General features: G+C 50.4%; 1 protein-coding gene and 1 long non-coding RNA gene across 2 annotated transcripts in view; one reads left to right on the top strand and one right to left on the bottom strand.

Moving 5' to 3' along the window:
- The window catches only part of WNT3A (Wnt family member 3A), a 54,037-nt gene extending 49,735 nt beyond the window's left edge, over positions 1 to 4,302 (bottom strand). The window contains exon 1 of the mRNA XM_033196083.1: positions 4,107 to 4,302. Coding sequence (XP_033051974.1) covers positions 4,107 to 4,177 — 71 coding nt within the window. The 5' untranslated portion in view covers positions 4,178 to 4,302. The remainder of the gene's footprint in view (positions 1 to 4,106) is intronic.
- Positions 1,501 to 3,639, top strand: LOC117074536. Its single transcript, XR_004433608.1, has 2 exons — positions 1,501 to 1,601; positions 3,447 to 3,639. It is a non-coding gene; the product is annotated as an uncharacterized LOC117074536 (long non-coding RNA).
- Positions 4,303 to 22,440: the final 18,138 nt, after the last annotated feature.

Genomic DNA, 22,440 nt, shown 5'->3' with positions numbered 1-22,440 from the left:
GGGTACCCCGGGCCATGTCCCTGCCCTGCCCGACTGGCCCCTCTCGGTCCCCGAAACACCCGTGCTGCAGCCACCTGCCCACACGCCGCACATGTCTGCCTGACCCATCATTCCAGCCGAGCTCCTTCCCTCCTGCACCCCTTCCTGGCTCCTGCCCCCTAAGCTGCCTCTTCACCTGACCCGTCTTCCAGTCAGTCTGTCTCCCCACCACAGTGAGGCCCATCAGGACTGAGGACACGGGGCGAGGTGCCTGGCGGTGGTGTGGTGCAGACACTGGCTGAGTAGGGCCTCCAGGGGTGCCAGCCCTCCAGCCCATGAAGGGCTGGGATGAGGGGCTGGGATGAGGGGCTGAGCTCTTGTGCCCAGGAGGTTGTTTGCACCCATGAGTGTGTAGGAGAGTGGGGGGCCTGAAAGTTTCTACATGTTCTGTGGAGGACTGTGTGAGGTGCCCTATAAAAATGGAGGTCACGATGTGTTTCTGTCATATTGACAAGCTCGAGGTCCAGAGGGATGTGAGGGGCACCCTGGAGGGAGCATGAGTGACGCTGTGGAGCAGGCCAGGGGCAGGAAAAAGGCTGAACACGGCCCACACTGCACTTCCCTGGGACAACCGGGGTGGCCATCTGCAGGCAGCCAGGCCTCTGTGCTCGGGAGCCCACAGTCCAGCAGGAGCTGGTGATGGGCCGGGCAGAAGGAACTGCCTGAGAGGGAGAGCAGGGCTGGGTGAGGGGCGGAGCTTGCTGTGCTCTGACAGGCAGCAGGGGTGGCTATGGCCAGGCCTGGCAGCAACTCCAGGTGGCTGGGAGGGTGTGGGTCCCAGGGGAGGGCCAGGACTGAGAACCGAAGCAGGAGGTGGCCGTGGCGGGAGTGCCACAGCCCAGTCTGGTAAAGGCAGCAGAGGGACTTGAAAGATGAACAAAATCCAATTGCGAGCCCCAAAATGGGCTTGGACCCTGGGGAGGTGGTGGCGGGAGGCACAGGCCTACCTCTAGGGTCCTGGTGGGGTCCCTGGGGAGATGACAAGATGTCATTAACCCAGACATGGGAAAAAGAAGGGAGAGGTGGTCAGAGTGCCCTGGAGTGCGGGCGTGCCTGGGGATTGTTCTCAGGTGGAGCCACGGTCTCCTTGCAGCACAACTGCCCTGTCCTCTGTCCATGTGGGCTCTTCCATGAATTCTTGTTCCTGAGAACTCAGCTTAGAAGGGGTGTGCAGGGAGGCGGGGGTCACTAGGTTCCTGCCGTCTGTGGCCTCATGGGACGCAGGTGGTCAGGTGCATAGGCCTTGGTTTTGTCTCCTGCCTGGCTCCTCTCTGTCACTGGATGAGCTCAGAATGGATGCCCCGGACGTCTGTGCAGCTCTGAGCCATTCAGTGTTAGACCAGGCCCATCTCTCTGCATTTCAGACCCGCTCGGCCTTGGGACTGCTGGCATCTGCTGCGTGGGTGTAAGACACCTCTGGGCCACCCGGCCCTGGGGAGGCAGGTGGCCCTTCACACTCTCACAGTGCTGCTGGCCACACAGGGACACCTTTGCCTCTCCCTCTGCCAACTTCAAAAGCCTAATTACCCTGATTTGGGCTGTTTCCTGGTTTGTTTCTCCAGGTGAGGAGATTTCCCTTCACTTTCACTTTCATGTGCTGGTGATGGTGGAGGGGGGAGAAGCAAGGGGCCAGCGGCTTCATGTTAGGGAGGGGCTGGGGGCACAGGTGAGGAGCTACAGAGAGGCCGCCCACCCCAGCCTGCTCTGCTCCACTGGGGCTCACCAGGAGCCCACCTGGCAGGGGCCAAGGTCCCTTCCTCCCCTGGTGATGCTTAATCTGGGGAGGATGCTGGGAGACAGGAGAAAGGAGGAGACGCTCTACTGGGTAGAAGACTCAGAGAAAGAGAGAGAATCTTCCCTGGCTATTAAACTGCAGGACACAAGTGGCAGGGGTCCAGCAGCAGGGGTCCTGCAGCGCTGTGTCCTTCTGTGAGTCTTCCTCCCTATGCTGCCTGTGTGCTGCTCACGCCTGGGGGAAGGCATGTCCTTGCTCCAGCCTGAGCAGCCTGCCTGGGGGCAGAGAGGGGATCAAGAAGGGGGCAGACTTGTCTCCAGGAAGCCAGCCTCCCCCAAGGGGAGGCTGCTTCTCAGGAAGCAGAGAATCCCCAAGTGTGAGAACCCTACTGAGAACAAAGTGGGGGTAGGGATGGGGGAGGGGTTCTCACCACCCACCCCCCTCAGTGTCAGGTGGGGTTCTATGCCCCCCTTCCCTGTGTGGCCAAAGGACTGTCCTGCACTCTTGATGGGAGGGTGGAGAGGGTACAGGGACTTCACTTCTCTGCTCCTCCTGGCTCCCCTGCAGAATGCCTGACTGTCCTGGAGGGTGTCTCAGGGTCCATTCCATGGTAGAACACAGGGGGCCCAGGTGAAAGGGAGGTATACATGCGTATGAGGTGGACGGGGACCGAGGCTAGGAACACTCAGGGCCGACAGGACAAAGATCCTAGGGCGCAGGGTTGCCAGGAAGCTGGCGACATTTATGGGAAGGTCGCGGGGGCCAAGGCGCTTCCTTTTGCGCTCAGGAACGCGGCGGCGGGTTCTAATTAGAAGCCTGCCTGGTGCGTAAGCCGGCCGCCCTCAGGGCTCTCTCCGACAGACGCGCTGCCCCTGACTCCCTGCGGCCGTCTGGACGCGCGTCAGTATCCCAGCGCCCCAAGGCGCGCCCCGAGCATGGCCCTCAGGTGGGCCACTGGGCGCCGCAGGTGCCGCATAGGAAATGGGGCTCGCGGAAGTAGGGGTGCGCGGGGGTCCCCGAAGCGCGTCCCCGCGGCCTCGCGGCCACTTCCAGGCCCGTCAGCTGCCTAGGGCTGCCCTTTCCCCGCCCGGCTGCTCCTGGCCCGGCGCCTCTACCGCGGGAGCCTCCGCTCCTGAACCATCTCGAAGAGAAAAATTATTATCGGATTAGATGTACCTCGGCTCGCTGGGTCTCCCCCCTTCCCCTCAGCGTAATTATTATAATTCCAGGCTGCCGTCGGAGAATGATGGGGCGGGGGTGTGCACGCTTGTGGGGAGGCTTGTCTCTAACTGCAGGACCTACCAGCGCTGCGCCTGGCCCTAAGCGCCCACATTCCTGCCACTTGTGTTCCCCAATCTTGGGCATCTCAGAGCGCCCTTAATTCGGAACTGCGGTGATCCTTGCTTGGTGAGGGCTCTGAAGGATCACAAGCCGTGGCGAAAGTGTGGCCCCCGTTCCCCCTCCCACAGGATATGTGCGATGGAGGTGGGAGGACTGAGAGAGACCTTTGGGGACCCTTCCTTTGGTTTATCTGCACTTCCATCGCCAGGCTGGGGAGGGTCTCACGGAACGCGCCTTTTCTGGCGTGGAGGGCGCAGCTAAGTGCTTTCTGATTGAGGGTCCTGGAGCCCCTCACACCTCGTGCTTAACTCAGCCTTACCTCTTTCTACAGCAGCCTCTCCTCGCTAGGCGGACCCAGGCGAAGGGCTCGCAGAGAGGACCCCTGGAAACCCCCGCACACGGACTGCGGCGGGGAGGCGCGCGGGGCCCGGGGCCAGCCCCCAGTGCGCCCCGCCGCCGGCTCTGCGCCACTCCCTGCCGGGTCCCAGCTTTCTTTACGTAACCACGCTGCTGCGAGCTGTTCAGTCTTGTCTCACCGACTTTGTTTTAAAACGTGTGTGTGTGTTTGTGTGTAAGATACGGTTTTTGAGGGAAGTCTCCGGCGAATTCCCTCTCGCTTGCCCTCTTCCCTCGCCTGTCCCCTGGCCTCGAGTTGCCTGTCCCCTCGGTGACCGTGCGTGCCGACCTTCTTTCAGCCTCTCCCCAGCCCACTGTTCGCCCTGTCCGACGCCAGGGGCAGCTAGGACCTCCGCAACCTCCCCCACTCCCCCGCTCGGGAATCAATGTCTCCGGAAGCTCCGCCACCCACGCGTCCCAGCGGCCTGAACAGGTCCAAAGTGGCCGTCAAGGAAAACCAACCGCCCGCTGCCCGCACGCGGGGCTGGAGCAGAAGGGCGCGGACTCCGGCCACCGCGGGGTCCCTGCCCGAGGGGGCCGTCTGCTGCGGGCCCGGCGCACAGGGGCAGGGGCGAACGCGAGGAGGCTCACTCACCACCAGATCGGGTAGCTGCCCAGAGCCTGCTTCAGGCTGCAGAGGAGTAAGAAGTATCCCAGCAGGGCCATCGCCGCGCGAGAGGGCGCGGAGGGCCGGGAGTCCGCCCCGAGAGCGTGAGCGCCGGGGCGGGCCGGGCCCTGGGAGCTGGCGCGGCGGCGTCGCTGGGCCCTCCTGCGGCCGCGGGTGCGCGGGTGTGCGCGGGCTCCGAGGGCGGCGCTGCGCCAGGTGGGCCGGCGGCCGGGCTGCGGGCCGAGGCCCGGGGCGGCGCGGGGCGGCGGGGGCGGGGCAGCGCCGCGGGGGGCGCCCGCCAGGGCCGGGGCCCGGGCGGGGCAGGCAGGGGCGGGCGGGGCCCTGGGAGCCCGAGCGGCGGCGGCGGCTTTGGTCCCCTCCTGCTGCCGTGGGTGCCGGTGTGTCTGAGGACGTGCTGGTGTGCGGGCGCCCAGGTGTGCGGGGGGCGCTGGGGTGCGCCAGATGGGCAGGCGGCTGGCCTGGGGCTGCGCGATCCGCAAGCGCCCTCCTGGAGCTCCCGGGCCGCCCCCCTCAGGTCTCCCGGGTCGCGTCCTGGGTTTCCAGCCCCGCGCGCCCTGAGCTCACGGTGGGACCCGCAGTCCCCCTCTCGCTCCCGGTCTATGGCGAGCTCCGTCTCTTGCCCTCGAGGTGGCTGGGCTAGGTCTCCCCTTCATCCAACAACCTGCTTGGGACAGGGGTTTGAGGCGGGAGTGACGGTTGTCTGGTGCACGTCCTTTGGCCCTGTCTGCCTGCCTCTGAGACCACGGCTCCTTCCTCTGAGACCAGGGCTGCCCGCGCATTCGGCGGATAGGAAGGGTCCGGGATGGGTGCAGCCTGCAATGGGGACAGCGGCCAGGTGGACCTCCAAGGTGCAGCCACGCGCCTGTGGGTCACAGTCGGGGAAGAGTGGGACTCTCTGTGGCGCAGGGATTGACTCCTCCATTTTTCTCCCCATCACTCCACCAGGGAAGAGAACAGTGGAAGCCCCTGACGCGATGGGACGACGGGACGGTGGGGAAGCGCAGTGCTGCCCCCAGGTTCTGGGACCACCAACCTCCAGATGTGCCCAGAGCTATGCAGCCTGTTCAGCCAGAGGGATTTCTGATTATTTAGTTAAGTGGTAGGAGTTTGCTGATGGAGAGGGGAAGCCCAGAGAGGGAAAGTGACTTGCCCAAGGTCACCCAGTGACCAGTCAACTCTCCAGCTCCCAGTCATTTGCATATCCCTGTGTAGCCCCGGGAGCCGCCTGGGGAGGTTGCGATTTGCAGAGGGGAAGTGTCTCCAGCCTCCCCAGGGGGACCTGATAACTGGGATGGTTAAGAGGCACTCTCCCAGGGCGGCTGGTCCTTCTGCAGTCACACTGTGACCGAAGCTCAGCAGGAATCTTGGTTGCCACTTTGGAATTGAGGAAGGAGGCTCTGGGAGCTTCTGAGAGCTCCAAGCAACTCCAGATTCATCCGTGGTGTGTTCTCTGGGGATCCTGCACTGCCCAGCCTGTGGGCCAGGCCTCCTGTGCCGCTGCAGAGTTGCGGGAAGGAGGTGCATGGAGAGGCAGGGATGGGCATGTGGCCGCTTCTGTGCAGCTTCTCAGGGAGGGGGTGACTGAGATGTCCCCAGGTGTGTCGCTGGCTGGCTGATGCAGGCAGCTGCTTCCCACAGTGTGCCCCACTCACAACTTGGTTCTGCATTTGCAGAGGGAACCTGTGGTCCTGTGGACACCAGCCCTAGGTGTCACCTCGTGACTATGTCAGGAGTCCTGAATTCAGAGTGACAGCCGTTCTCTTTAAAGAAAAGTTCCCTTTGCTCCTCACTACCTTGGGAATCCAGTTCCCTCTACGCATGCCCGGCCACCCACCCCCTTCTCCCAGGCACTGAGGGGGCCCCCACCCTCAAAGGGAAGGAGGGAAGAGCGCTGGAAGGAAGCCGCGATGGGGGCAGGGAGGGAGAGGGGAGGGAGCATGTTTGTGCTCCTCTGGACTTTGCCTTGCAGCAAAATTCCCACCCAATTATGGTACTGGGGGAAACCTGGGCTGCAGGTGGGGTGGGCGACGGATCCCAGCCTGAGGCATGCAGACTCTTGTTACCCCCACCTCCCCAGCAATGAGGCTCAGGGATTAGAGCCTTGGTGATGGGGAGCCCCCCAGAGGATGCCAGCTCTGCACACACAAAGTAGGGCAGCCTTGCCCACGACAGGATGGGCCTGGTGACCTCACTGAAGGGGGCAGGTGAGCACAGACTGCTCAGTCCTGCTCTCCTGCCCCTTGGTTTCCCAAGCCCCTCCTCCTGGCTGCTTTCTTCTCCCCTATCAGGCCCCATCCTCTGCCAGTGCCACCTGGGTAGTGGACACACAGAGCCGGCCGCTTCCCAGGCTGCGGAAGATGAAGGGAGGCGCAGACGCCCAGGCCCCAGGCAGGAGCTCAGCCTGCCCAGACCCAGCTCTCAAGTGAAGGCTCCTGTTTCTGAAGACTCTGGATACCAGAGAGCCAGGGTAGGCTGCGTGGAGGAGCGGGCGGAGACTTCTGGAACTAGCTCCTGGGCACCTGCCTGTACCACGCGGGGTTCCTCCTTCCCTCTGTGAGCCTCCTGAGAGCCTCAGCTCCAGAGCAGCCAAGTCAGTGGGACTGGGCTGGGGTGGGGTGGAGAGCAGAGCGGGGGAGCAAGACTGGGACCCCAGCTGGGTGTCAGGGGCCTAAGGGGCTGCCCTTGAGTGTCTTCGAGGCTCCGGTGATGTTGCCTACAGCACCTCTTCTCCCTTGCTTGAGGTGCAGCGGAAGGTGAGGGGCCTCCCTGGAAGCGCCCTCTGCTGTCGCCTAAAGGGAGCTATCTCTGACCAACCTGTCAAGGTCTATGTCCCCACCTGACCATTGCGCTGGGGACTGGGATGGGGTAGGTCGAGGTCAAGGCATAGGGCAGGCTCCTGGGGGCATGCCGGGTGGGTGCTGAAAGGTAACTGAGACCCGGCTTTGTCTCCACAGACCTCCTTGTTGGCCAGGACACAGACCTACATTCCAACAGGTAGAATGGGGAGGTGGGTGAGACCTTTACAAGCCAGCATCAGGAAAGGGCTCATGGTCCTCAGAGACAGCACGTGTGAGAAGGCCTGACAACTGGGTGGCTCTGGAGCTAAGCCCTGAGCAGCCAGCCATGTGTTTAATGAAACAAAACTTCTCATGTATGGATGGTGCTGGAGGGAACATCATTTCTGGCCTGCTGGTGGGCCCAGGGAGCATGCTCCCTCCTTCCAGAATAGGCCCCCAGGCGAGAGGAGGCGCTGCCCACCCCAGAAGCTTTGTAAGACCCCTGCTTGGGTGGGGTAAGCCAGGTGGGAGGGACATCTCTCATGGGCAGTTTGCTTTGTGAGGTAGTGAGTTCCCTGTCTCCAGCAGGTGTTAGTCCCTGTTATGGGTGGGGCAAGCCAGGATTTCAGACACTAACTGGTCATCTTTTGCTTCCTTCTTTTTCCTCCTTTGAGCAGAAATAAGTTGGGGGAAAACAGGGAAGGGGTTTGGGCAGACAGAGAGTTCAAGGCTCTTGGGGCTTTCTGGCTGAGGGACCCCGGAAGGAACAGCAGCAGGACAGGGTCAGAAGACAGAGTGCCCCTCCACGCTCAGTTCCACTGGAACTTGGTCCCTTCTAGAAGTTTCCCTGACCCTCCTTGTGGGGGGTCACTCTTTGGATGCCTTCTCCACAGGCAGTGGGTTCTTGAGGTCAAAACTTTCAGTTGGCCAGGTATGGTGGTACACACCTGTAATCCCAGCACTTTGGGAGGCCGAGATGGGAGGATCACCTGGGCTGAGGAGTTCAAGGCTGCAGTGAGCTATAATTGCATCACTGCACTCTAAACTGGATGATAGAGTGAGACCCTGACTCTAAATAAAATAAAATAAAATAAAATAAAACAAAATAAAATAAATTAAGAAAACAACTTATAGTCATTTTTCCCCCAGCTCCTCAGGCTAAAATAAATACCTAAGGGCTTTGTTTGTTAAGTAATTAGGTCCAACAACTTAATGATTAGTAGCTATTGAAAAAAAATCATATTAGTTAAAAATAAATCAATCATGTTTTTATTTCATCCTCACTTAACTGCAGTTACTGGCCCTCCAGAAGCAACACCCTTACTTGTTGTTCAAGGTCCTGGCTCCCAGGCCATACAAGGTGATGTTCATGCAGGACAGGTGACCCTTGAACAACACAGGTTTGCACTGCTTGGGTGACTTACACATGGATTTTTCCTGCCTCTGCCACCCTGACACAGGAAGACCAAGCCCTGCTTCTATCTTCCTCCTCAGCCACTCAATATGAAGACCATTAGGATGAAGACCTTTATGAGGACCCACTGCTGCCTCGTGAACTGTGAGTCTGGCTTCTTTTCTAGGTTTTCTGAGCAGGAGTTTCCTTTCTCCAGCTGAGTTTATTGTAGGATCACAGTGGATAACACACATGGCATGCAGCGTACGTCCTGACTGACTGTGCATGGGATTGACAAGGCTTCTGGTCAACAGGAGGTTGTTAGTAGTTTCATTTTCAGGGAGTCAAAAGTTATACTCAAGTTTTTGACTTTGCAGGGGGTTGGTGCCCTTAACCCCCATGTTGTCCAAGACTCAATTGTACTTTCTTTAAAACAAAATTTTTTTTGTAGGGACAAGGGTCTCACCATGTTGCCCAGGCTGGTCTTGAACTCCTGGGCTCAACTGATCCTCCCACTTTGGCCTCCCGAAGAGCTAGGATTACAGCTGTGATATTCTGGAACACCCTGGGAATTTGCTGTGGCGTCCCAGGGTGCCTTAGCACACAGTTTGGGAACTGCAGCTGGAAAGGGAGCAGCCAGGGTTGGGCCTGAGATGCGCAGGTCAACGGAACAGAGACAAGGAAAATGACATGGCCGCCGCTTCCCCAAAGCCGCTGTGGTGAGACACAGTCTCTGGGCCACAGACCTGTCTGACTCCCACCTCCTGTCTATGGCTGTCCTGTCTTTCCGTCAGTCTCTGTGTGTTTTCCTGTCACAGCCGATGACCCCTCCTGCACAGTTGTGAGTTGCTCTTCCTGTCTGCAGCCCCTCTCTACACTCCTTGTCTCTGTTCCTCTGCCCCGTCTCCACCTTTGTTGGCATTGTTCAACTCAGGCACTGTGGGAATTACCTCCTCTGCGTTAATATCATCATGAAAGCCTGCATGGACATTACTGATGTGGGTATGTCCTGGCAGGGCTTTGCAGCTACGGCTGTGAACTCAGGACTCTCTGTTTTCCTGGGGGTCACCTGCCTCCTGTGGGAGGCTGTGTGTGGGTTCTTCATATCTGCAGCTCTGGGTTCCTGCTCTGTATTTATTCAGACCGGGGTCTGTGGCTTCGCTGAGGCCCCTGCCCAGGACAGGTCCAGTCCACAGAGGTTGTTGCTCTGCCCCCTTGCTGTGCGTGCCAGTCACAAAGCAGGGTGGCAGGGGCACCACCACTGCACTGCTTGTCTCAGTGAGCATCTCCCAGCAGCCCAGTCTGGTTACCGGTCTGCTTCGTACCATTGCCCTGTATCTGTCTTTCTGAGCTTGCCATTATATTTATATTTTAAAAGCCTTTTCTCTCCAGCCCAGATCTCTTATCAAATATCCACTTTCCTTCAGTTCTCCAGAAGGTTCTTTTTTATTTATTTGTTTGAGACAGGGTCTCACTCTGTCGCCCAGGCTGGAGTGCAGTGGTGCCGTCATAGCTCACTGCAGTTTCTAACTCCTGGGCTCAAGCGATCCTCTCGCCTTGGCCTCCCAAAGTGTGGGGTTACAGGGGTGAGCCCCTATGCCTGGCCTCCAAAATGTCCTTATGGTAAATGTGGGTTGTTAGATGAAATGATTTCTTGAAGGCTCCTGGAGTGGAGTGATGACAGCAACTACCATGTGCGCCTGGTGCTCCACCAAGCACTGTCTGGTCAGAAGGAAGCGAATTTCACCATGTTCTGGAAGTGGAAAAGGCTCAGTGAGGCTGAATGAGGAGGCACAGCCGCCTGAGCCTCCTAGAGTAGCACAGCAGGGCTGGGCTCTCTCTGAGGCTCACCGTCTGTAGAGTATATGTTTCCCTCCAAGATTGGAAGACTGACTGCAGGACTCCAACTCAGAAGGCCATCCTTTCCTGGCTTCAGGGCAGAAGATTGTGCCAGGATGGGGGTCATGCTTGGGAGTCCTTGTGGGCAACGAGGGGGTGGGTGAACACGAGCCGGTCCTTGTGAGCTTGCCTTTCTGAGCTGCCCTGTGGAATGAGGGCAAGGGGCCCAGTGGCCAGACTCCCTGGAGAGTGCATTTGCAGGGGCTTGGGGCACCTCTTTGGGAAATAATTCAGTCTGTTTTGAGATAGTACTGTCTCCTCAGGTGTCACCCCTTCAACTACCCACCTTAAAGTTCCATTTTGACCCTTCACCAGATCCCACCTGATGAAAGCAACTGGAACCTTAGGCCAGCCCCTCCTTGTACAGAAAGACTGGGCTCAAGGCAAAGTGGAAGGAGCAATGGGCCTGCAGGGCAGACCCTGGTCCCCAGGTCTCAGCCTCCAGGGATCATTCCACACCCCCACACCGCTTTCTTACCAGGAATGTCTGTTGACTCAAAGCCCTTCACATGCTGTGCCATGGATGCCACCTTTGAGAAAGCTGACACATGACTGTTGTGTGACCATCCCTTTGCAAATCAAACTTTGTGTGTTCTCACAGGCAGCTCTTGGATGCCATGAAAATCAACTCTGGGGTCCAACAGACATGTCTTTCTCAGTTGACACCCCAGCCATCCACCTCCCAGTTCCATGCTGTCCTCTCTCCCTTAGGGCATGATGTAGGAGACACACGATCTCATTCTCATTGCAAGGTGACTTCTTGAACCTGCTCTCTTTGCAGGTGGCCTGGTGATGTGTGGGGAACTGTGGACCTTCCTATGGGGAAGAGAAGATGGAATCCAGGAACCATGGAAGTAGGGCCATCAGCCTCTCTCTTTAGCCATGTGGTTAATCCTGGTTGATCCTATGAAATGGCAATGAAATGCTAGAATCACCCAAACACAGAATCATAGGATGCAGGGGAACTGAGTCAGCAGAACCCTCTGATCTTAGAAACTTATGATTCTCCAAGCATGGACCCATAGATGGAGAGTCTTAGAATCATAAGAAAATCAAATTTGGGAATAAAAGAAAATCGCAGTGGGCCAAACAGGTATCTCATGCCTGTAATTCTAGTGCTTTGGGAGGCTGGGGCCAGCAGATCTCTTGAACCCGGTAGTTTGACACCAGCCTGGGCAACATAGTGAGACTCCGTCTCTATAAAAAATTAGCTGAGTATAGTGGTGTGCACCTGTAGTCCCAGCTATTCAGGAGGCTGAGGTGAGAGGATTGGTTGAGGCCACAAGTTCGAGGCTTCAGTGAGCCATGACTATGCCACTGCATTCCAGCTTGGGTGACAGAGACATCTCAAAAAAAAAAAAAAAAAAATCACAGTATCATGGAGTTCTGGAATCCTGCAGATTAATTATCCAGAATCCTGGCTCCCAGGCTATACCTTACTTCCCTGTGAAATGAGGACATTAGACTCCCCAGACTTTCCTGTGGAAAGAGCTAAGTTTTGCTGTCACAGCAGCTCTTAGGGACCGGTTGGTGGCTGCCTGCTGGAGTTCCTCCTCTGGGCCAATACTGCCACCAAGTGGAGATGCCAGAGGAGGGCGGCACTGAAGGGGTACCTGGGTCCAATCTTCCCTTAGAGGCAGTGCCCCTTCTGGGCAAGGTTGTGGGTGGTATGAGCGGTGCCTCCTCCCCAGCCCTTGGCTGTCCTGCAGCCCAAGTGGGATTTTACATTGTGGGTATGACCTATCTCATGGGAATGGTGGTGACCACAACACTTGCTGAAGCCTGCATGACCCAGCTGATCCCTGAGACCACAGGAGATGCGATGTCACCATCTTTGGAGCATAATCCAGAGCCAGGGCTCAGAGGCCAAGAGCAAGATTCACAGGGTTACTGTTCACACATGGGCCTGGGCCTAGGCCCGGGCAGCTTGATAGTCACGCTCTTTCTGTCTACCCCCATCACCCAGGATCATGGGTCTTGGACTCCCTCATCACTGGAGATGCTCTCCTTCACTCTGGTTCACCCCAGCTTCACCTTTAGGGCCTCCCCTCGGCCTTAAAGATCCTGAGCTCCAGGGACATGGTGGGATTTTTAGAACCTGATACAAGTGCTGCGTGCAGATGGTTTATGTGGGAACATGGTTCTAGGGAACAGGAGAGTGGGGGAACAGGTGAAGAGAGAATGCCATTCGGATATCCATTGGCTGCCGTCTTCCCTGGTTGAAGAGGCTGGGGCCCGCTATGCCTGGCAAGGCACAGGAGATATGACTCCAAGGAGACAGGATGTTTTGTTTCTTACAAGGCCAACCCATCAGCCCCTTTGTGGGCTTCCTCCCTAGCATCCACAGCCTGCACACCCCTTCTGACTGTCAACAGCACCATACTCTCCCATTTCACGGAGGGAAATAGAGGCCATCAGCTTCTGTGTCACAACCTGCAGTCTCTGCAGAGAGTTTCTGTCTCTCCCTCCTCAGAGGGTTGCTGAGATTGTCCTCCAACCCAGTGGGTCCAGAAGCTTCCTTGCTGGTTCCTTCCTTGCTGGTTGTCCTCCAGCCCAACGGATCCAGAAGTTTTGGCAAAGCATTCGTTCCTGTTCTCTCCAGGATCTTCTCATACCAGGCTCAGCAACCACCTCCATACTCTCCTAAATCTTCCACCTGCCCCTCTACCTGCAGCTTCCTCTTAGTTCAGAAGCTATCAGCTATTTAAAGTGGTATTACTTCTTTCCATTTCCATGTTTTATTGCTAGTGCTGACTTTTAGCATATTGATGTTGTTTCCTGCAACTGTCCTAAGTTCACTTATTAGTTCCAGCAGATTTATTCTTTTTTGTAGATTTGTTGGCGTTTTCCATGTAAACAATTGTGTTACCCATGAATAAAGACAGGTTACCTTTTCCTTTAAATTCTAGATGCCTTTCATTTCTTTTTCTTGTCTTATTGCACTGGCTAGAAACTCTAGGACAGTGCCAAATAAAAGTGGTGAGAGTGGATGTGCTTGTGTTGTTCTTGATGTTTAGGGAGGAAACATGCAGTGTTTTATTTAAGTGTGACGTGAGCTGTAGTTTTTCATAGATGCCACTTATCAGGTTTAGGAAGTTCGCAGCTAGTTCTAATCTGCTGAGAGTTTTTATATAAATATTGGAATTTATTAAATGATTTTTCTGCATTCATTGAGACAATTATATGTTTTTATTTAGTCAATTAATGAATTGCATTACTTCATATTCAAATATTAAATTAACCTTGCATCCCTGGGATAAATCCCACTTGCTCATGGTGGGATCATCCTCTTTTTTCTATGCTATGTCTTCAAGTTCACTAATTTTTTCTTCTGCAGTGTTAAACTGCCATCAATGCCATTCAGTGCATGTGTCCGCTCAGATATCATAGTTTTCATCTTTGGAAGTTTGATTTGGTGCTTTTAAATATCTACTCCTTCTCCACACATAACATGCTCCATCTTTCCTCTGTCTTCTTGAACATGGTGGGTACCATCCTCTTTATATATTGTTGGATTGGATATGTTAAAACTTTGTTAAGAACTCTTGCATCTATGTTCCTGAGAAGTACTGATCTAGAGTTCTTTTTCCTTATAATGTCTTTGTCTGATTTGGGCATTAGGATACTTCTGGCCTTATGAAATACTCATGAGTATTTCCAACTCTTTAATTTTCTGGAAGAGTTTGTGGAAATTGTTATTATTTCTTGCTTAAATGTTTGCTAGACTTCACCAGTGAAGTCATCTTGCCTGGTTTATTTGTAGGAAGGCTTGTAACTACAAATTCAGTTCTTCAAATAGCTATAGAACTATTTTGGTTATTTATTTCTTGTGCGAGCTTTGGTAGTTGATGTCTTTCAAGGAATTTGTTCATTTTATAGAAGTTGAATTTATTGGCATGTAGACGTTTATTCCTGTTCATTTTTTAACATCTATAGAATCTGTAGAGATGTCACCTTTCTAATTGTTGATATTAGTCATTGTCCTCTCTCTTTTTCCTGGGTTGTCTGGATAGAGACAGAAAGCCCATGGGTTGAGCCTGTCCATGGTCTTCTCTTCCTGAGTTCCTAGCCTGTGAACTTTGGATGTGCTCAGACTCCACAAATGCGTAAGGCACTTCCTTGTGATAACTCTGTCCTGCCTTCAGGGACTCCACTTACTTCTATGTTGGGCTGCTTGAAGTTTTCCAACAGCTCACTGATTCTCTTTTCATATTTGCAGTCCTTTTTTCTATGCTATGTCTTCAAGTTCATTAATTTTTTCTTCTGCAGTGTTAAACTGCCATCAATGCCATTCAGTGCATGTGTCCGCTCAGATATCATAGTTTTCATCTTTGGAAGTTTGATTTGGTGCTTTTAAATATCTACTCCTTCTCCACACATAACATGCTCCATCTTTCCTCTGTCTTCTTGAACATGCAGAAGCACTAGAGGCAATTTTTTGATGTGCTTGTCTATTAATTTTATCATCTGTGTCATAATGGTTGTTTCTATTGCTTGATTTTCCTCCTCATTCATGAGTCACATTTTTCTTCTTACTCACATGCCTAGTAATTTTTGATTAGATGCCAGACATCGTGAATTTTACCTTACTTGGTTCTGAATACTTTTGTATTCTTATAAATATTTTTCAGCTTTATTCTGGAATGGAGTAAAATTACTTGAAAACAGTTTAATTCTTCTGAGGCTTGCTTTTAAGCTTTGCTAGGCAGAACCTAAGCAGCACTTATTCCAGGGCTAATTTTTCCCCAGTACTGAGGCAATACCCTTCTGATCATTCCACCTGATGTCCTATGAATCACTAGATTTTTCCACTCTGGCTATTGGGAAGACAAACTGTTGCTGGCACTGTGTGAGCTCTGAGGATTGCTTCTCTAATTCTTTGAGGTAGTGGTTTCATCACATGTGTGCACTGGCCAGCACTCAGATGGATACATTGAGGAATGCTTCTGAAAGTCTTGGGAGCTCTCTCCATGCAGTCACTCCTGTCTGGCACTCTGCCTTGTGAACCCCAGCCAACTTGAACTCCCTGGACTCAGTCCTCCTCCCTGCTGCAGTGTAAACTCTCTCTAGACAGTGTGGCTAATGTAACTGAGGAACTCAGTGTTGAATTTTAAGTTTAATGAATTTCAACTTAAATGTAGGTAGCCACGCATGGCCAGTGGCTACCACCATGGATGGCTCAATCTCTAGTGCAGCTGGTAGAGAGCCTGGGGTCCCTGCTCTTCCTTTGGGAAATGAGCTCTGCCCTCTCTGCAGGCAGGACATGTGTGAGCTCAGCTGGCTCTAGTCAGCCTGGAAAACCACGGTGGAGAGCTCACCTGTCTATCACCTGTCCAAGGTGGGCCTTACATTGGCCTAGTTCAAGCTGGTTGCTATGATTTGAACATTTGTCTCCTCCAAAACTCATATTGAAATGTAATCCCTGAAGTGGCAGTACTGAGAGGTGGAGCCTTTAGAGGTGATTGAGTCAGAGGGTCCTGCCCTCATGAATGGATTAATCAACTCATGGATCAGTGGATTAATGGGTCATCATGGAAGTGGGACTGATGGCTTTATAACAAGAGGAAGAGAGACCTGAGCTAGCATGCTCAGCACCCTCCCCTTGGGATGCCCGCTACTCCCTTAGGACTCTGCAGAGAGTCCCCACCAGCAAGAAGGCCCTCACCAGATGCACCCCCTTGGTCTTGGACTTCCTGTCCTCCAAAACTATAAGAAATAAATTTTGTTTCTTTAATAAATTACCCAGTTTTAGGCATGCTGTCATAAGCAATAGCAAATGGACCAAGATTCCAGGTTTTGCAGCAGAGTTAGCAGTTACTCTTCACTGCAGTACGGCAGATGCTTAGTTGGGCTCTGGTCTCCAAAGAGCCCCCTCTTCTAGCCCAGTTCTGTCAGATCTTGACTCAGAAAATAGCACAGTTTTCAGACCATCATAAACTCAAGGGGAGCCATTGTGACACTGGGAAAATAGACACTAATTCCACACTTCCAGCCTCCAGGGTCTTAATCTGTCCTAGGCAGTGCCATGGAATAGAAAATCCCAGAATTCCAGCCCAAATGCCCAGCCTCACATCTCACTGGTGGGCAAACCAGTCCAGAGAGATTATGGACTTGCATCCACACATAGCACATAGTGATGGGGCCTGGGCTGGAGCCGCCTGTGCCTCCAGACCCTCCATCCTGGCCGGCTGGCCTGTCCCCCGCAACTCTCTCTCAGAACATTCTCTGATTCTATCTTGCTTTTTGTCTCTGCTCCCTCCCTTTCTTGTGGGACTTTCCCTCTTCTCTAGGTACCTATTTTGGCCCTTTCCAGAGAAGACAAACACAAGGAGAATCCCATCTTGGGTTTACGCGCAAGGGCATGCTCTGGACATTTCTGTCCTATCTGGTCCATCTCCCCATCTGCCTCCTCCCCTCTGGGGTGACTCTGCTTTTGCAAGCCTGTAGACAGAGAGGGTGGAGAAGGCCTCTGGGGGAGAGACACTACGGGATGGGGAGAATCTCATTCCTCAGGGAAGGCCTGTCAATTGAGTCCTGGGGCTGCTAACAGGCAGTTGTGTTCTTCCTTCCCTGAAGGCCTTCTTAGGATGAATTCCTCAAAGTGGGACAGTTGGCCCCAAGGTGTCATGCACATTGAAGATTTTGCTACATATCATTAAACTGACATTCAGAAAGAACCCTCACCAATGGCATGAGAACAACTGTCCCCACCCCTCCACCTGACTGTCTAATCTTTGAGCAGCCTGGTCTCTGAGTCAAAGGACCAAAGAATGAGTGAATGCCCAGGGCTTGGCTGGGAGGTTAGGTCCCTACTGAGGGATGGGTAGGTTTCCACAAGGCAGGGTCGTGGGAACTTTGATACTTACAATACAACCACTGAAATCAAGACACTCCCTTGACCCATTACTGCTTTCTAATTGTCACAGCACTTCAAGGGTGACGAGTTGTCCCAAAAAGCCTTGTTTAGAAAGAATGTCTTGGTCAGAATCATGCATTGCATTTAGCTGTCATGTCTCTTCAACCTCCTCCAGTGTGGCTTATTGGCCATTTATAAATCTTCTTTGGAAAAATGTCTGTTCAAGGTCTTTGTTGATTTTTAAATTAGTTTTTTGTTGTTGAGTTGTAAGAGTTCTTTATATATTCTGGATGTTAATCCCTTATCAGATATATAATTTGTAAGTATTTTCTTCCATTTTGTAGGGTGTCTTTTTCATTCTACAGTCAACACTTGCTGTTTTTTATTTTTGTTTTCTCTATAGTGGCCATCTTAATCTAGGGCATGCCAACCACTGCATGGTTGAAAATCCATGTATAACTTTTGACTCCCCCAAATTTAACTACAGCAGCCTTGCCAATAACATAAACAGTAAACACATATTTTGTATATTATAGTATTATATACTGTATTCTTATAATATAGTAAGTTAGAGAAAAGAAAATGCTATTAAGAACTTCGTAAGAGAAAATGTATTTACTATTCACGAACTGGAAGTGGATCATCACAAAGCTCTTCATCCTTGTCTTCACATCGAGTAGGCTGAGGAGGAGGAGGAAGAGGAGGGCTTGGTCTTGTTGTCTCAGGGGTGGCAGAGGCAGAAGAAAATCTGAGTGTAAGTGACTCACGCAATTCAGATCCATGTTGCTAAGGGGCCAACTGTATATATCTCATTCGTATATATACATAATATATATTACACATATATTATATATATACACATCACATTTTTATATAGGCATATATATAACTTTTTTTTTTCTTTTTTGAGATGGAGTCTCACTCTGTCGCCCAGGCTGGAGTGCAGTGGTGCGACCTCGGCTCACTGCACCCTCTGCCTCCCAGGTTCAAGTGATTCTCCTGATTCTCCTGCCTCAGCCTCCCAACTAGCTGGGATTACAGGCACGTGCCACCATGCCCAGCTAACTTTTGTATTGTTAGTAGAGAGGGAATTTCACTATGTTGGCCAGGCTGGTCTCAAACTCCTGACCTCAGGTGATCCGCCAGCCTCAGCATCCCAAAATGTTGGGATTACAGGCGTGAGCCACTGTGCCCAGCCAACATTTGTATATATGTGTATGTCACATTTGTGTATATATATCACATTTGTATATATCACATATCACATTTGTATATATACTATATGTCATGTGTTTGTGTGTGTGTGTGTGTGTGTGTGTGTGTGTATCCATTCCTGTGTCAATTGATATTTAGGTTGCTTCCACCCCTTGGCTACTGTAATTAATGCTGCAATGGACATGGATGTGCAAATACCTCTTCAAAATCCTGTTTTCAGTTCTCTGGATCTATACCCAGAGTGGGGTTGATGGATAATATGGTAATTCTATTTTTATTTATTTATTTTTTGAGATGGCATTTCATTCTTGTTGCCCAGGCTGGAGCTCAACAGCATGATTTTGGCTCACTGCAACCTCCACCTCCCAGGTCCAAGCAATTCTCCTGTCTCAGTCTCCCAAGTAACTGGGATTACAGGAATGTGCCACCACACCCAGCTAATTTTGTATTTTTAGTAGAGACAGAATTTCATCATGTTGGTCAGGCTGGTCTTGAACTCCTGACCTCAGGTGATCCACCCGCCTTGGCCTCCCAAAGTGCTGGGATTACAGGTGTGAGCCACCATGCCTGGCTCAGTAATTCTATTTTTAGTCTTGTCGAAAACCTCCATACTATTTTCTATAGCAGCTGTGTCATTTTACGTGCCCATCAACAGTGCATAAGGATTCCAATTTCTCCACATCTTTGTCAACACTTGATGTTTTCTATTTTTGTTTTCTTTATAGTGGCCATCCTTAGGAGTGTGAGATGGTATCTCATTGGTCTTCATGTGCATTTCCCTGATGATTAGGATGTTGAGCATCTTTCCATGTGCCTATTGGCAATTTGTATGTCTTCTTTTGGGAATCATCTATTCCCAAATAGGGAATCATCCTTTGCCCATTTTTTAGTCAAGTTATTTGGTTGTGCTTGTTGTTGTTGATGAGTTGTAAGAGTTTTTAGATATATTCTTGATATTAATTTTTATCAAGATATATGTTTTACAAATATTCTCTCCCATTCTTCCATGTTGTAGGTTGTCTTTTCTGTTGATTGTCTCCTTTGCTGTGCAGAAGTTTTAAAGTCTGATCTAGTCCCATTTGTCTATTTTCACCTTTGTTGCCTGTGCTTTTGGTGTCATATTCAAGAAACCATTGCAAAATCCAATGTCAATAAATTTTCTACATTTTCTTCTAGAAATTTTATAGGTTCAGGTCTTAAGTTTTGGTCTCTAATCCATTTTGAGTTAATTTTTGTTTATAGTGTAAACTTAAGAGTGCAACTTCATTCTTTTGCATGTGCATATCCATTTTTCCCAACACCATTTATCAAAGAGTGCATTCTTTCTCTGGTGTATGGATTTGACAGTCTTGTTGGAGATCATTTGGCCATGTACATGAGAGTTTATGGGCTCTCTATTCTCTTTCATTGTTCTATATGTTTGTCTTTATGCCTGTACCATACTGTTTGGATGACTGTAGCTTTTGGAATTGTTTTCTCTCTCTTTTATTTACTTATTTTTTTTTTAGTTGGAGTCTTGCTCTATTGCCCAGGGTGGAGTGCAGTGGTATGATTTCAGCTCACTGCAACCTCCGCCTCCTGGGAACAAGCTATTCTCCTGCCTCAGCCTCCCAAGTAGCTGGGATTATAGGCATGAGCCACCATACCCAGCTAATTTTTGTTTTTTTGTTTGTTTGTTTGTTTTTTTAGTAGAGATGGGGTTTAGTCATCTTGGCTAGGCTGATCTCGAACTCCTGATCTCAAGTGATCTGCCCTTCTCAGCCTCCCAAAGTGCTGGGATTACAAGCGTGAGCCACTGTCCCCTGCCTGGAATTGCTTCCTAAAGTTTCTTTTTGGATTGTTCATTACTACCGTATACAATGCAACTGATTTTTGCAAGTTGATTTTGTATCCTGCAACTTGGTTGAGTTTCTTTATTATCTCTAACAGTTTCTTTGTGGATCATTTAGGATTTCTTCTGTATAAGATCATATTATCTGTGAACAGAGATAATTTTACTTCTTCCTTTCCAATGTGTCTTTAACTTCTTTTTTTTGAGACGAAATTTCACTCTTGTTGCCCAGGCTGGAGTGCAGTGACGTGATTTTGGCTTACTGCAACCTCCGCCTCCTGGGTTCAAGCAATTCTTCTGCCTCAGCCTTCCAAGTAGCTGGATTATAGGTGCTTGCTACCATGCCCAGCTAATTTTTTGTATTTTTAGTAGGGATGTGGTTTCGCCACATTGGCCAGGCTGGTCTTGAACTTCTGACCTCAGGTGATCCACCCATCTCGGCCTCCCGAAGTGTTGGGATTACAGGTGTGAGCCACTGTGCCTGGCCTTCTTTTTTTCTTTTTTTCTTTTTTGCTAAATTGCTTTGGCTAGAACTTCTACTACCGCACTGGATAGAAATAGCAAAAGTGAACATCCTTCTGTTGTTCCTGGTCCTCGGAGGAAAGCTATCTGTCTTTTATCATTGATTATATGATGCTAGCTATGGGGTTTTTATATATGGCCTTTAACTAGAGAAAGTTTCCTTCTATTTCTGGGTTGTTGAGTGTTTTTTTTTTTTTTTTAATCATGAAAGGGTGTCTGACTTTGTCAAATGATTTTTCTAATCATTTTTTAATCCATTGAAATAGTCATTTTTTTCCCCTTCATTCTGTTGATATGGTATATTCTATTGATTGTTTTTTGTATGTTGACCCATTACTGCACTCTAGGAATAAATCCCACTTGGTCAGATATATAGTCTTTCCACTATGCTACTCAATTCATTGTGCTTTCATTTTTTGAGGGTTTTTGCATCAATATTCATAAGGGATATTGGTCTATAGTTTTCTTGTAGTGTCTTTGTTTGGTGTTGGTATCAGGGTAATGCTGGTCTCAATGAATGAGTTAGGAAGCGCTCCCTCCTCCTCAATTTTTTGGATGAGTTTGAAAGGGATTGATATTAGTTGCTGTTTTTTTCTCACAGAGTCTTGCTTTGTTGCCCAGGCTGGAGTGCAGTGACATGATCATGGCTCACTGCAGCCTTTACCGCTCGGGCAAGTGATCCTCCCATCTCAGCCTCCCAAGTAGTTGGAACTACAGGTGTGCATTACCATGCCCAATTAATTATTTGTTTTCTGTTTGTTTGTTTGCAGAGACAGGGTCTCACCAGGTTGCCCAGACTAGTCTCAAACTCCTGGGCTCAAGCGATCTTCCTGCCTTGGTCCCCTAAACTGCTGGGCTTACAGGCATGAGCTACCACACCCAGTTCTTTTTTGTAAATGTTTGGTAGAATTCTCCAGTGAGGTCATCTGGCCTTGATTTTATTACTGATTAGATCTCCTTACTGGTCCAATTTTTCTTTCTTTATGGGTCAGTTTTAACACATTTTGTGTTTTAGAAATATCCATTTTAGTTAGGCTATTGAATTTGTTAGTATACAATTGTTCATGGCATTTAGTCATAATATTTTTATTTCTGTAAAATCAGTAGTAATGTCCCCACTTTCATTTCTGATGTTATTAACTCGAGTCTTGTGTCTCTCTTTCTTCGCTGTTCTAGTGAAAGATTTGTCATTTTTTGCTGGCCTTTTCAAAGAAATAACTTTTGGTTTTATTGATTTTTTCTATTATGTTTTTATTTTCTTTTTCACTTATCTTTGATCTGATTTTTATTATTTCCATTCTCTTGGATGGAAGCTTTGGGTTTAGTTTGCTCTTTTTTACCCTAATTTTTAAGGTGTATAATTATTGATTTGAAATATTTTTTCTGTTTTAATGTAGGTGTTTACAGCTATGCATTTCTCTATTACCACTGTTTCCATGGTATCTCAGAAGTTTTGGTATGTTTCGTTTTTATTTTCATGTGACTCAAGGTTATCTTCTAATTTCCCTTGTGATTTCTTCTTTGACCCTTGGTTGTTTAAGAGTGTTTCGTTTAATTTACACACATTTCTAAAATGTCCAGTTTTCCTTCTCGTATTGATTTCTAGTTTCATTCCATTCTGATCAGAAAAATACTTCAGATTATTTCAATCTCTTACAATGTATTAAAAATTGTTTTGTGGCTTAGCATGTGATTTATCCTGGAGAATGTTCTATGTGCAGTTGAAAATAATGTGCATTCAACTATCGCAAGAACAGAAAATCAAACACCGCATGTTCTCACTCATAGGTGGGAATTGAACAATGAGA

Source organism: Trachypithecus francoisi, unplaced genomic scaffold (genome assembly GCF_009764315.1).
Source record: "Trachypithecus francoisi isolate TF-2019V2 unplaced genomic scaffold, Tfra_2.0 Lachesis_group5, whole genome shotgun sequence".
Classification (NCBI taxonomy): domain Eukaryota; kingdom Metazoa; phylum Chordata; class Mammalia; order Primates; family Cercopithecidae; genus Trachypithecus; species Trachypithecus francoisi.
This window is presented reverse-complemented; position numbering and strand designations above follow the sequence as displayed.